The following is a 14369-nucleotide window of genomic DNA, read 5'->3' on the forward strand; positions in this document are numbered from 1 at the left end:
AACCATGCATTAATGAAACTAATGATTAGGTTCATTAATGCATGGTTAACATTAGTTTCATTAATGCATGGATAACATTAGTTTCGTTAATGCATGGTTAACATTGTTTGTAATCCATTCTTCAATAGATATGATAACATAAATAACGTTCTTCATCCTTTCTTTATACATAAACTATTTTTACTCCAACACTAGTCCGAGCATTTTCAAAAATAAATATTTTATTACCCCTGCAGAATAATGAATGAAAATCAAATGATAAGAGTTCATAAACTGTACCCCCCCCCCCCAGAGCGTTACCTCCGTAAACTAAGCACTAAGTACAAAACAATGATAAGTGCCCCTAAAAACACGTGGAGAACATTAGCAAAAAAATATGATAATAGATAATTCAAAAAGCAAACGCTAGACAAAGATTAGGGGTTATCACAGTCGTAAAATTGTGCTTGTCGGCTTTTTATGAAGATACAATCCTGCTTATTACCATCCCCCGTAAACAAGTAGAATTGTTATTTTAGCGTAAAGCCATACACAATGGGCTATATTCACCGCAGGGAATCGAACACCGGATTTTAGTGCTGTAACTTATGGCTGATCCACTGGGGAACAAGTATCTCATACTTGAATTCAGTTCTTGATACATGCCTCTAAAGTTTTTCAATTTCGGCTGTTTTTTTAATCAGAGAAGTTACAATTTACCTTTGTACAGAGATCATATAAATCATATAATTATTATTTTGCAGGAAAACATGTAGGTATACTTATATATATAATATATGGAATCTTTGATTGCATAAATTGTCCACGAGTTTTAATATAACTACAAATAAAGGGCCTTATAACACCAAATAACAACACAAATCTGGTGTTATGAGGTCGCTTATTTCTAGAATTAAAATGTCTTTTATAATCCAATACGCACTACAAAAATTCAATGCCTACATTTTATTTATTAATATCACAATTACTCAATTAAATATCTTCAGATTAAACAGCTCATGTTTTTGCCACGAATATTTGCTTATGTATATATATAATAATAATAATAATGATAATAACCAATTATTTAAGAGGTTTTATCAAGAATCAAATGTTCACGAATAATTTGAGCTAACAAGCGACGGACTTCTTTTATTGATTATCTTTCTCCGAATCTGAGTTCGATTGTTCTGACTTTTTAGTATTTTAATAATGTTCTTCTAGTATAGTATTTATTAGGCCTACTGCCGTTTTGTACATCACAAAGTTTTGGTTTTCTTCAGGTGCCATATGTTAAAGTTCTCACAATCAATCACAGTAAATAACATACTTTCTAAACGTCATAAATGGCTACTGTTGCCAGTGGCAACGAATATTCACGTGAATAGTGCCTTTAAAACCAGTGGAGAATATGGAGTTCATGCTTTATCTTCGTTTCACATCTCCCTTTCTCTAATGAGAAAGTATGGAGACTTTTTACAAAGCAGTTTTACTGACTTTAGTCTGGATCTCAACCATTGCGATGAAAGATGGTAAGATGTTGAAAGTTATTACTGGTCATTATCAGGCTATCAGCCACGAAGGTTCTGTACATCCTGCTGGCAGCAAGATACGATGTATCAGCCTCTGTGTAGGAAACGACACTTGTTTGGGGGTTAACTACAGTGATCAATTCAGTCACTGTCAAATGTTGGACTTCATTTCTGAACAAGACTTCGAGCCTCAGAACGGTTTCGCCTTATTTGCAAAGATAGTAAGTTAACACAATAAGTTAACACAAATAACACTTCGTGTTTTTTTAAAACATCCTATCATAGAAAATATCATCGTGACAAATCTTTCAAATAATTTATATGCAAGTTTTAGGATATTCTATTTCTGAAATATCTTTAGAAAAGTTTGTTATTTTTAATTGTTCATTCTTATGATATTCCGGTTTTATTGGTTTATAAGTTTTACATTCTGCGTTTACTCAAAAATATAAGTTTTTTTTTTATGGTGGTTGTTTAACTTTGCTATGTTCAAAGATTTCATAATATATATGTAAGCATTGTTCTTGTGTTCTTGATAGGTTTTCCCAATTACAGATCACGATTTTTCACGTTTTATTTTTCATTTTAAATGTAGCTCTGCTTATGAAATCCTTGAACATAGCAAAGTTAAACAACCACCATAAAAAATTATGAAATCCTTAAACATAGCAAAGTTAAACAGCCACCTGGCCTGATAATAGACGGGATACCGTCTGATACCCCCCCTCCCCCAATGACACAGCTAGAAACCGGGTTTCGATACTCTTGATGGGGACAGCACAGATAGCCCATTGTGTAGCTTTGTGGCTAACTACAAACAAACAAAAACAAACCCTCTGCTATCAGATTGTGTAGCTCTTTGTGGTTAACTACAAACAAAAACAAACCGTCTGCTATCAGATCTCCCGATTCTTCCTATTAGTTATATACAAGTTTGTAAATACATGTTTTGTACAAATGTTGCTTTATTGCATATAAATTGTTTTTAAACAATTTTAAAGGTATTTTTGGTTCCCACTTTAAATATCTAGATTACAAATTTCTCCAAGTTAATATATCAAGTAAATAAACACTGTTTGATTTGTCTGATATTGCATACTACGGTGTTTAGTGTTACTGAAATATATATATATTTTTTTTAATTTCAAGAGAAGCTGTGCTGATGTTCCATGTAAGAATGGTGGAACTTGTCTAGATCTTCCACTCACTTTTAACACCTACAATCGTTTCAATTGCACTTGCCTGCAAGCGTTCTCAGGGTACTTGTGTGAAATCGGTGAGTTCTTTTCACTCTTTTAATTGTGATAATAGATAATCTTACAAGCCACAGTTGACTGATTAACATTTTAAAGATTTGGTTTAACAATTTCGCGAGGAAAATTTACTGTTGTAATACAAAGATATATTATACGAAGCGAGACAATGATGGTGTGGTAAGAAGTGAAGAAGGATGTATTGAAAATGTCAGTGAAGGGACGAAGGAGGATGGGAAGACAGAGATTATGGTGGAAAGATGTGGTGGATAGAAATATGAGGAAGATCAGGTGGAGAAGGAAGACACGGGAGGCTGACCTCGTACCTAAATGAGATTAAGATCTTAAGAAGAAGAAAATTAAGGTGGTAAGAGGAAAATCGTAAGAAGAATATATATTACATGCAGTCCTAACTAACTATATTGAAGTGATTCCTCTACATTCGACTCTTTTAGTATAAGTTTCGTATCGTTTTATAAAACAGGGGGTTCATGATGAAAAGTCGGATCTAAAACCAATTTCCGTTTCTAAGGTATGATTTAATTTTTATAAAGGTTTCTAAGGTATGATTTAATTTTTATAAAGGTTTCTAAGGTCTGTTATATTTTTATAAAGGTTTCTAAGGTCTGTTATATTTTTATAAAGGTTTGATTTAATTTTTATAAAGGTTTCTATAGTCTGTTATAATTTTTATAAAGGTTTCTAAAGTCTGTTATATTTTTATAAAGGTTTGATTTAATTTTTATAAAGGTCTGTTATGTTGGCGTAATACTATTGTAAATGAAACCTGCTCAGTTTGAAGATCGTTGTCAAGAATTTCATAGTATTAGTAACTTAACTAAGAAATAGTTAATATTTTAGCTTACAGTTACAAATTAAATGGACCCGCGAACTCAATGCTATTTATAAAAAATAAATCAGCCCCCTCCCAATGGCACAGCATTATGTCTGCGGACTTACAACGGTAGAAACCGGATTTTGATACCCATGGTGGGCAGAGTACAGATAGTTCATTGTGTAGTTTTGTTTATAACCACAAACAAAAAATTAAACCAGAGTTTAAAAACCTTTAGAAAAATTGAAACAGACTTTACAAACATTTAGAAAAAATAAAACAGACTTTCAAAACATTTAGAAAAATTAAAAGAGACTTTCAAAACCTTGTCATGTAGGTTTTTTACTCCTGATGATAGTAGCACAAAACTACCAAAACATGTAGGTTTTTTACTCCTGATGATAGTAGCACAAAACTACTGAAACATGTAGGTTTTTTACTCCTGATGATAGTAGCACAAAACTACCGAAACATGTAGAGTCTTTTTAATTTTGGCCGCTCTCCAAATGAAACAATTTTGTTGTTCATTGTTTTTAATTTTCCAATAATTTATTTATTTTCAGTCTCTCCCGAATACAAGTTTCATGGGCAATCATACTTTAAATTTGTCAACAATGCTGTAATAAAGAAGGACGCTGTCGATGCCTGTCTTGTCGATGGTGCTCGCTTAGTTGAAATACCTGATCAAGCTACTTTGGACTTCTTTCAATACGAGTTAGTTAACTCCAGTTTAACTAACATTTGGATTGGATTATACAAACTCAATGGTGTATGGCAGTACCCATCGACTGGATTCTTTCTTTGGGGCACAAATCAACCTTCTGGAGATGGTGGATATGCAGAAATTATGGTCAAGAGAGGCTACACTTTTAATGACTTACGCTGTACTTACTTACGTAATTATATATGTGAAATTGTAATAACATAGAAATTTAACTCACTGCATGCGTGATGAACAATGTTTGTCATCTAAGAAAAATTGGCTCTTACATCACAAGTTATGACGGATTATTTTTCGGGTTATTTTCTACTTATTGCACATTTTCAATTGTATTACTATTGCACATTTTCAATTGTATTACTAGCTTATAATTTAGATAGTCATAAGGTTTAAGAAGAAATAAAGAGGAAGAACAATAAAATGGAATACGAAATCTCCTAACAACCATCGTTTACAAACAAATGTGAAATCGATATTGAACGAACGACAAAGTTTTGGACAAGTTTGTGAGACGTGGCAATAAATAGTAGCTTGTTGCTTCAATCGGAATATTTATGACACTATTCTATTATTCATAACAGGTATAATAAACGACTTTGCGATTTTGTATCCTGTCCTTTTATCGAACAGAACCGCTGTTCCAACCGATTTCAGTCACAATACAGAAAATCATAATAAAACAATTTATGTAAATATGTATTTTTATGGGTTCGTACAATCAATTTATCACATTGTTTAAGAATGTGAAAAATAAGATCAAAACTACAAAACACAACATTAATACTTCTCCTGACAAACTCACAGAAATATTCGAATATTAGATAACAGACACCTTTCACTTCAGGCCCGGCATGGTCTGGTGGTTAGGGCGCTCGACTAGCAACCTGCGGGTCGCGAGTTCGAATCCCAGTCCCACCAAACATGCTCGTGGGGGGCGTTATAATGTGACGGTCAATCACACTATACGTTGGTAAAAGTGTAGCCCAAGAGTTGGCGGTGGGTGGTGATGACTAGCTGCCTTCCCTCTAGTCTTACACTGCTGAATTAGGGACGGCTAGCGCAGATAGCCCACGTGTAGCTTTGCGCGAAATTCAAAACAAACAAACAAAACTTTCACTTCATCAACACTTCGATACTTGACAGAATAGGACTGCGTGTCTAAGAGATGTTCAGGTTATGTGCATTAACTGTTTTTACAAACATTGTATTTTCGAGTGTACCCTTGGACAAGTTTTAGTGGACTGTTCATAAACTAATTTCAACATCTATTTTACACTAGGTAAAGAGTTTTCGAGGTGAAAACACAAAACTCTTATAAGATGATATTGTATTTTTTCATATAAAAAAATTAAGATGTCTTCTTTGTTTATTGATCTGATGCTAAGATAAAAGTTTATTTATTTTTTACTTCTTACCATTCAATGTAATTGCTACTTGCATAGATCACTGCACTGAATGAATTGGGATATGTAGTACCGTATATGAAACATGAGACTGTAGTCTTCAAATAAAGCACTTGTGAAGCATAAACCTGTATCTTTTCTTCAGTATAAAATATAACATAGCTTAATAGTGTTTCAGGTACAAATTCGATAGAAGTCTGTATTTACTAATCGTAAATTGATAATTCAACTTTTTTATTGCCGTTGGTGAATGAATACCAAAGAGACGAACAGAAGCAGCAAAAAAAAAACAAAAAAAACGTACGGAACAAATAACTTCACAATTAATTAGAATTAATTGAAAGAACTAAGTCTGATTGAAAATCAATAACCTGGTTAATTTGAAAGGCATTGTCAATGGACTGGTTCTGTCTAGGAAATTTTGGACGCAGATCTTCATTTGGACCTGATGATCGTCTGCGTAAAGATGAGGATATACCTGAAAGATTGTCAATGGACTGGTTCTGTCTAGGAAATTTTTGACGCAGATCTTCATTTGGACCTGATGATCGTCTGCGCCTCATCTTTATAAACCTTCCTCTCAAGTAAGAACTTGATTAATTCATAATAAATATTTAAAATAGAAAAACCTCATAATAATATGAAATAAGAAAGTAATTGATACAAACCCTCACGTTATGGAAAATGCTAATTTCTGAAATTGATCACTTGTGTTATTTCAAGATTGGAAACGAAAGGAAAGCTTGAAAAGTGTGAGTCTGACAATGAATACAATCAGAATCAGATAAATTAACAGAGTCAGGTCTACTTTACTGTGATTCAGAATTTGACATTATTCTGTAAATGGTCTAATAAACGAATTATAGATTGCATGCGTTTTTAGTCGACCTTTTAAAAAAAGAATCAAACTTGAATTAGATCATTTCAAGTAAAAAAAGTCCTTTTGACGAAAGTCGGAAGAACTTTTTGAAAATTCCGCTAATTTTCTGATCTCGGAAATTGCTGTCTATTTTATATTCATCTACTTTAACTTGAGTCCTCTGTTTAAATCCCCATAATAGATAGACCAATATTACACGCTAATGTTGTGTAAAGTAATTGAATAAGCAGTCATTAAATGTACATCTTTAACTTTACTTGGTAACAAGTTTAGCGGCAAAAAAATGTAGGTAAGGTTCGTGTTTATTAAGCAGTTATATGAGTTCATTACATTCGCTAAAGAGTTTAAATTAGTGCTTTTTAATAATTTCTGTTGTTATAAATTATATATTAAGTTATAAGTTATATATTAGTATATTTGAGGGGAAAATGGAGATGGGCAAAGAGTATGAATAGAAATTGTAATGTGTCATAAGGTTCAATAACCAATCCTTGGAGAAGGTTGAAGTTTACAGGGTATGAGTAGAAATTGTAATGTGCCATAAGGTTCAATAATCAATCTTTGGAGAAGGTTGAAGTTTACAGGGTATGAGTAGAAATTGTAATGTGCCATAAGTTTCAATAATCAATCCTTGGAGAAGGTTGAAGTTTACAGAGTATGAGTAAAAACTGTAATGTGGCATAAGGTTCAATAACCAATCCTTGAAGAAGGTTGAAGTTTACAGAGTGTGAGTAAAAACTGTAATGTGCCATAAGGTTCAATAACCAATCCTTGGAGAAGGTTGAAGTTTACAGAGTATGAGTAAAAACTGTAATGTGCCATAAGGATCAGTAATCAATCCTTGGAGAAGGTTGAAGTTTATTATTTATTACTATAAGTTTTAGTGAAGCTTAGAGTAAAAAAAGGTTTAACTTAGAATGATAGTGTTTGTGTAGTTGTATTGAATTAATCAACAAATTGACTGGCAGCTAATAAGCCAGCATTTTCTTCTCAGTAAATGAAATTCAAGCATTTCTTTTTATAGTCAGAACTATCTTTTGATATAACTTTTGCCATAAGACCTGCAATAAAACCGCTTCAACCAAGGCCTTTAAGATGCACTGTAGAGTTGTGAAAGCCTTGAAGAATCTTAATCTAGTTATCTCTGGAACACGATGAAACTTTGAACAACTTAAAAATTTCAAAATCTCGTCCTTTTTGAAACTCTCTCTCCGTTATTTTGACTCCTTTTGTTCTACTAGTATACTGGACTTTAGCACTGAATAAATGTTTTGTTTCAACTAAAACCTATAAATCTTTGACGCTAAAGGAGAACTTTTTGTAATTAAAATATAAAATCTGTTGTCGAGGGACTTTCGTAAAAGCAAGTACAAAGGTTTGAGCGCGTTATATTAAAATGATTTTCAATATGCATGCAGAGTCACAACCACAGCCGATATAGAGTCGCGGTGGAACAGGATGTATCAGAACTACATTTTGACATCACTTACTGTGATGCAACAGAAAAACTATAGCTTTTTTTTTCAAGGGTATATAATAGCCCTTTCTTACGCAAATTATTCATACACTCAGATCGTAAAGATGGGTTCAGATCGGGGGTTTAGAATTTCCACATATTCCCTGTACTTATTGACATTGGAAAATAAATGACCTGCACTTAGTCGTATCCAGCCATAGTAAGGAAAATGTGGCGTCTTATAACAGGTGAAAATCCACAAATACAAAGGTCAGTAGCAAAAATAGTCCACGTGCCCCAGGCAAGAGTATACAACATAACCAATAAGGATTTCCGACTGGAAAAACGACACAACTCAGGTGTACAATAGTTGCTACCATGACATATCTGTTCAACGTTTGGATAAGTCAAGCAGTAGGAGAATGAAACGCGTATCATGCTACTTCGTAAGAGGACATACCGGTCAAGTTGCTAGACGCAGTGCCTATAAATTTCTGTGTGAGTTGAACGTTTAAACTGGCCCCGGGAAGCTGTCTTTCCCGCAGACTAGATGGATTATGGAAAGTAATCAGAGAGACATTGTTTGTTTTGGACGTGACAGTCTTACGATGGGGTCTTCTGAAATAGAAATTATGTTGCAGGGCGATTGTTAAGATGTAAGGTCGTCAGACAGAGCATGAACGGAGGGGATAACGTGGGTCGTAACGACATAGCGAGCCTAAAAAACTGTTTTAATATCACGTACTCGACCTCTGTATAACACTGAAAGCAAAAACAGTTAATCGAGGACTTATAAGTGGGATATATTTTAATAATTGTACATTTTATTGCAGTGCGGATCGACTTTCATGAGAATTATTTATTGAAAAAAAAACAGTTGATTAAAACATTAATTTATGTCAATAAAGAAAGTCCTAGAGATACAATATAATAAAGTTTCACTAATTATCCTTTTGAGAAATATTATCAATCAGAAATCAAAACTTTGATAAATTGCGGCATGATACTCGCTTATTACTCGAAGTTTTTCTTTACTGCTGAGAAATCATTATTTTGACAAGTTCGGTCACATGTATCAGAGTACTTTTGTACATAGAGAAAGAAATTATCCAGGGATACTTATAACACTTTTATATAACACATAAGCACACATATTACACATATCAAAAACATGTACATATATACAAAACGTTCGACTTTTGAAGTATATAAAAAACACATTTAGTATTTGCAGGAAACAATTCTCCAATTCAGCTGATAAAGTATCTTAGTTAGAGATCTCAAAAATCTTCCGAAACCAACTTGCGTTAACAAGTAATGTGCCAGAGAAAAAAAAATTAGGAAGTTGACTAATTTCTAGAAGGCTTAATTAAATGCACTTGTACAGCCTAGTTTCATGTTTAAAAAATAATTAATATTGTTTATATTCAGTTTAAAAAACTGAATTCTTGGAACAATTTAAACAAAACTCAATATTAAGAGTCAGTAAAATAAACAATGGCTACACCTCGTGAGGAATACTTTCTCTGTCGTGGGAGGAGCAGTAGTATTTTTTATGAGCAATAAACGAGGGTAAGTACTTAAATGAGATATTACAGGACTTGCAGAATTTTGGGCCTTGATTTTTTCTTGTTAATCGGTTTGCGTTGGAAACTTTTCTTTTACATCTGTTATTCTGTTGTACTTCCTCGACGAGATGCTCATCGAGATCCAAATCTCGTTTTTTCTCTTTGCGATTGATGTAGCTTTCAATCTGGGAATTACTTTCTTTTAAAAAATTGGAAGGGTCATTATCATTAGAAGAAGAAGAAGAAGCCATATTTGTATCTTGGAGAAATGTTGAACTGCTTAACAGAAACATCGTTGTATTATGTGGATTTACGAGATCTTTGTGTGTATTTTGAATATGGCGGACAACATTTCCTTTGTATTTAGAATAATACGGGCACAACATACACCAATGCACTTGTTCGTTCAAAAATTGATGTTGAACATCATTTGGTTCGTCATCTGAAGAAGATCTCGCAACCATTTCTTTGTCTTTAGAAAGTCTTAAAACCCCTCTAGTGGTACTTGCGTCTTGTACCAAACTGGGGGCCAAAACTGAGGATTCTTCAGTTTTAACATTTTCATTTGTATCATCTCTCATTTTAAAAGAAACCCGAGTTTCACTTTGGATCTGGTGAACTGGCGAATTTTCGGAGGACCTCCTTTCAATTTCTAATATAGGGCACTCCCTCTCAGAGCTAGTATTGTGAACTCCTTCTGAAGGACATCTATTCCTAGCGTCCATGCTTTCAAATAAACAGAAATTATGTTTACAATTATTGTCATTATACTTAGATGATGTTGGAGTACTTTCAGCTAAATTAATTGGACTGGTGTCCTTTTGCTGACGTCTTTCTCGTGAAATATTTTTGTCTTCATTCTTTGATAGGCGAGTTGATTCGGAGGCAGACCTTTTCTTCTTTTCATCAGAATGAGTAACGTTCGTAGTAGTAGTTAAATGTGTTTGGGATTCATGATTTTGAGGCCTATTCTTGGTACTCACATTTTCTGAAGGCGATGCATTACTTTCCAAATGGGCACGGACATGCGTTCGCATTCCACGTATTGTATGACCTATGTATCCACAAAACATACACTTAAAACTACTGGAAGTTTCATTAAACATATTAGGATCAGCTGTAGTAGGACTCAGCATAGATAAAGCATCGAATGGACTAAATATAAAGTTTTGTATTCGTATAAAACATGGATGAGACCTAAACACCTCTTCGGAGGTATAACACATTCTACACCGATTGCACATAAGACCTTGTGGTGTTGGTTCTGATGTTAGTCCAGCCATTTCACTTGGTTTTGAACAGTAGTATGTTTGATGGGCCTTCAAATTTTTTAAAGAAGTGAACTTCACACCACAGGCTAAACAAAAGAACTGAAAATACTGTCTTTCTATAGGCTGACTAGGCAAAGTTTCCAAAGTTTTGTTCGCTGCTGTTATTTTACTTGAATCTATTTCTAAATCACAAGTCCCATCTTGCTGTAACTCTGTGTCTATTATTGTAGAACTTGTAGCGGTTGGAGTAATTGTGTTATGCTTTGTTTTAGATGGAGTAACTGTGTTATGCTTTGTTTTTTGCTGACGTGATGAACAATAATTTTTCTTATGTATCATGTAATTTTCATACTTATAAAAAACAATATTACACTCTTTGCATTGACTGCTTCCTTGTTTGACTAGAGCTTGGGAGTTTGTTGAACTGCTAGGTACGTCAGAGAATGGATTACTAGAATTGACTAAAGCTGGTTTGTGACAAGACATTTGCAAACGTGAAGGAAGCAATCCACAACTTATGGCACTCGAAAGCTCCGTTTTCATAGTCGTATAAGGTTGGTGTGGTTCGATGTTTTTATGGCATTCAGACTTACATAAAACTGTCATGTTATCATCAGATGACGAGTGGCTATGTTCGTTTAATGATATGAAAACATTTGCATTATTAATATCTTTCCCAACGGTTAGATCGATTGGAAATTCTGGTGCTTTTTGTTCCGAACATTTATCTAGGCCTAAAACACCTGACGACTGCGTCTCCAGGATCTCTTTTTCGTGTGTTTTCTTTTCTGGTGCTTTTTGTTCCGAACATTTATCTAAGCCTAAAACACCTGACGACTGTGTCTCCAAGATCTCTTCCTTTTGTGTTTTCTTTAAAACCTCACCACAATTGTTCGTTGAAGGTTTTTCTTCTGGACAGTCATCTTCTGCTAATATCTTTGAACTCTGAACACAGGGTAGATTATCACATGGTATTCCTACTTTTAGAGGCAAGGTGTTTCTTAAAGAACTGTAACACGTTGGTTCACTCTCTGATAGTAATGAACCATTAAGCTTTACTGTCGCTGATGGTAATAGAACATTTGAACTTATCGATTTCACAACAACTGGTGGCAGATAAGGCATTGCAATAAGAGGGTTAGTAGAAGTGGCATGGAAACAACTATTAATTAACGGTTCCTTTGCCTCTAGGGTGGGAATTCGCTGTAACTCGGATTCTTCCGAGTCCTGTACATTGAAGTTTTGAGACTCCACGAGTTGTGGTTCTACAGAACTTTTGCATGTTGATGATGCTACTTGGACTTTCCTGTTATTGCAGTAATGTTTTTTGTGTGCTTGAAATGTATTCATAGAACAAAACTGAATATGACACAATGAACAATACCTGGAAGGTGGAGGAGATGTTTCAGAAGTATAAGAGATAGGAGTCTCGTGGATACGCATGTGTCTTGTTAACCCACTCTTTTTGTCTGATGCATAAAAGCAATATGAGCATCTAAATTTTTCAAACTTTGATGTAATCATTTTGTTCTCTGATTCCCCATGCGCATCTAATTTTAAATCGTTACTAGTTATATCGACTTGAAATATATTGTGTTTGCTGCAGTTTTCTTCCCTGGCTTCCTCCTGTTTAGGCTTAGGCTCAAAATTGTTTACTGAAAGTTCAACTACAGGTTCCTCCTGATTAACTGTGGAAAAGAAAAAACAAATCAATTTTTATCAATACTAACTTCGTAGTTGTTTGACCTTATTTATTTTCAGTACAAAAAAAAGTACTTAATTTAAATTCAAAAATACGAATATATGCAGTTTTTGTAGATACTTTTTGTAATATTGAAATACATCCTATATTCTTATATACATATTCTATATGTATATTCTATATACATCCTATATCCTAAGTCTCCCATCCTATATTTTTGTGACGTGTAATAATACAAAAGATTCTATGCTAATTCTAGTAAGTAGAAATAACTAGTGTTATGGATTCACCGTCAATATTATTTACCACCAAATCATCAGCAACCAATTTTTCCTAAAATTAATTCATTCAAGCGATCTACCTCTAAGATTACATTTTAATTGTCCTAGCTAGAATTATTCTTAGCAATTTATATTTAACGTCAATGTTTTCATAACGGACTAACATTTTTGATGTATATATAAATAGTTAAATTTATAAATAATGTATCATTTCCTTGGTAGATGTGTATAGTGTCGTTTCCTCTTCACAGAGGGCGCCGTATCAAGTAATAGGGCACTGCCAAACAGTCAAACTAAGCTCAGTAATGAATAGTTAGCACTGCCAAACAGTCAAACTAAACTAGCACAGTTTCAGTTTTGCAGATATTTTATATGCTAACATTAGTTATAATATTGAATATCCTGTTGTTTTTCTACCTTAAAGTTGTACAGTTAAAATAAAGGATGCTTAGAATAAGAAATAAATCCTGTTTACATTATAATGTATATTATTAGCAACAACAACAACGTATAATATTAAGGTTGTTTTTTTTTAAATATGATAAAATGCTACATAATATATACCTATTACCAGTGATATATTATAGTATACAGCTCAATGTAACTGTTCATTACTGAGTTTGGTTTGATTGTGTGGCAGTGCTAACTGTTCTTTACTGAGTTTAATTTGATTGTGTGGCAGTGCTAACTGTTCATTACTGAGTTTAGTTTGATTGTGTGGCAGTGCCTACTATTCATTAGTGGGTTTAGTTTGAGTGTTTGGCAGTGCTAACTGTTCATTACTGAGTTTAGTTTGACTGTTTGGCAGCTAACTGTTCATTACTGAGTTTAGTTTGATTGTGTGGCAGTGCTAACTATTTGATACTGAGTTTACTTTGACTCTTTGGCAGTGCTAACTGTTCATTACTGAGTTTAGTTTGATTGTGCGGCAGTGCTAACTGTTCATTACTGATTTTAGTTATACTGTTTGGCAGCACTAACTGTTCGGTACTGAGTTTAGTTTAACTGTTTAGCAGTACTTACTGCTCAGTACTGAGTTTAGTTTGACTGTGTAGCAGTTCTAACTGTTTGGTATTGAATCTAGTTTGACTGTTTAGCAGTACTTACTATTCTGTACTGGGAACGAGATGTCGTCTTTAGTTTCTTGACGATGAGAACAATAGAACGTTTGATGAGCATGAAGCGTCTTTTCGCTGCTAAACATTATTCCACATGGAACACAACGGTAACCACCTAATAGTCAGGATAGATTAAAAACAGAACATAACAAGTTTTAGTCAGGCTGTAACCTTTCTTCTCATAGAAACAAATCTATTTATAACGTTGTCTATGGCTTGTTTTAAGGTCTCAGCAGTTGATACACAACGGTAACCACCTAATAGTCAGGATAGATTAAAAACAGAACATAAAAAGTTTTAGTCAGGCTGTAACCTTTCTTCTCATAGAAACAAATCTATTTATAACGTTGTCTATGGCTTGTTTTAAGGT

At 33.7% G+C, this 14369-nt stretch overlaps 1 protein-coding gene across 1 annotated transcript in view; it reads right to left on the reverse strand.

The window, feature by feature from the left end:
- Positions 1 to 8978: 8978 nt before the first annotated feature.
- Positions 8979 to 14369, reverse strand: part of LOC106470270 (zinc finger protein ZFPM2-like) — a 27605-nt gene continuing 22214 nt past the window's right edge. Inside the window, exons 5-6 of the mRNA XM_022398871.1 lie at positions 13989 to 14114; positions 8979 to 12586 (exon numbers count right to left, since the gene is read on the reverse strand). Coding sequence (XP_022254579.1) covers positions 9561 to 12586; positions 13989 to 14114 — 3152 coding nt within the window. The 3' untranslated portion in view covers positions 8979 to 9560. The remainder of the gene's footprint in view (positions 12587 to 13988; positions 14115 to 14369) is intronic.

The sequence above is a fragment of the Limulus polyphemus genome, unplaced genomic scaffold, assembly GCF_000517525.1.
Source record: "Limulus polyphemus unplaced genomic scaffold, Limulus_polyphemus-2.1.2 Scaffold3914, whole genome shotgun sequence".
Classification (NCBI taxonomy): domain Eukaryota; kingdom Metazoa; phylum Arthropoda; class Merostomata; order Xiphosura; family Limulidae; genus Limulus; species Limulus polyphemus.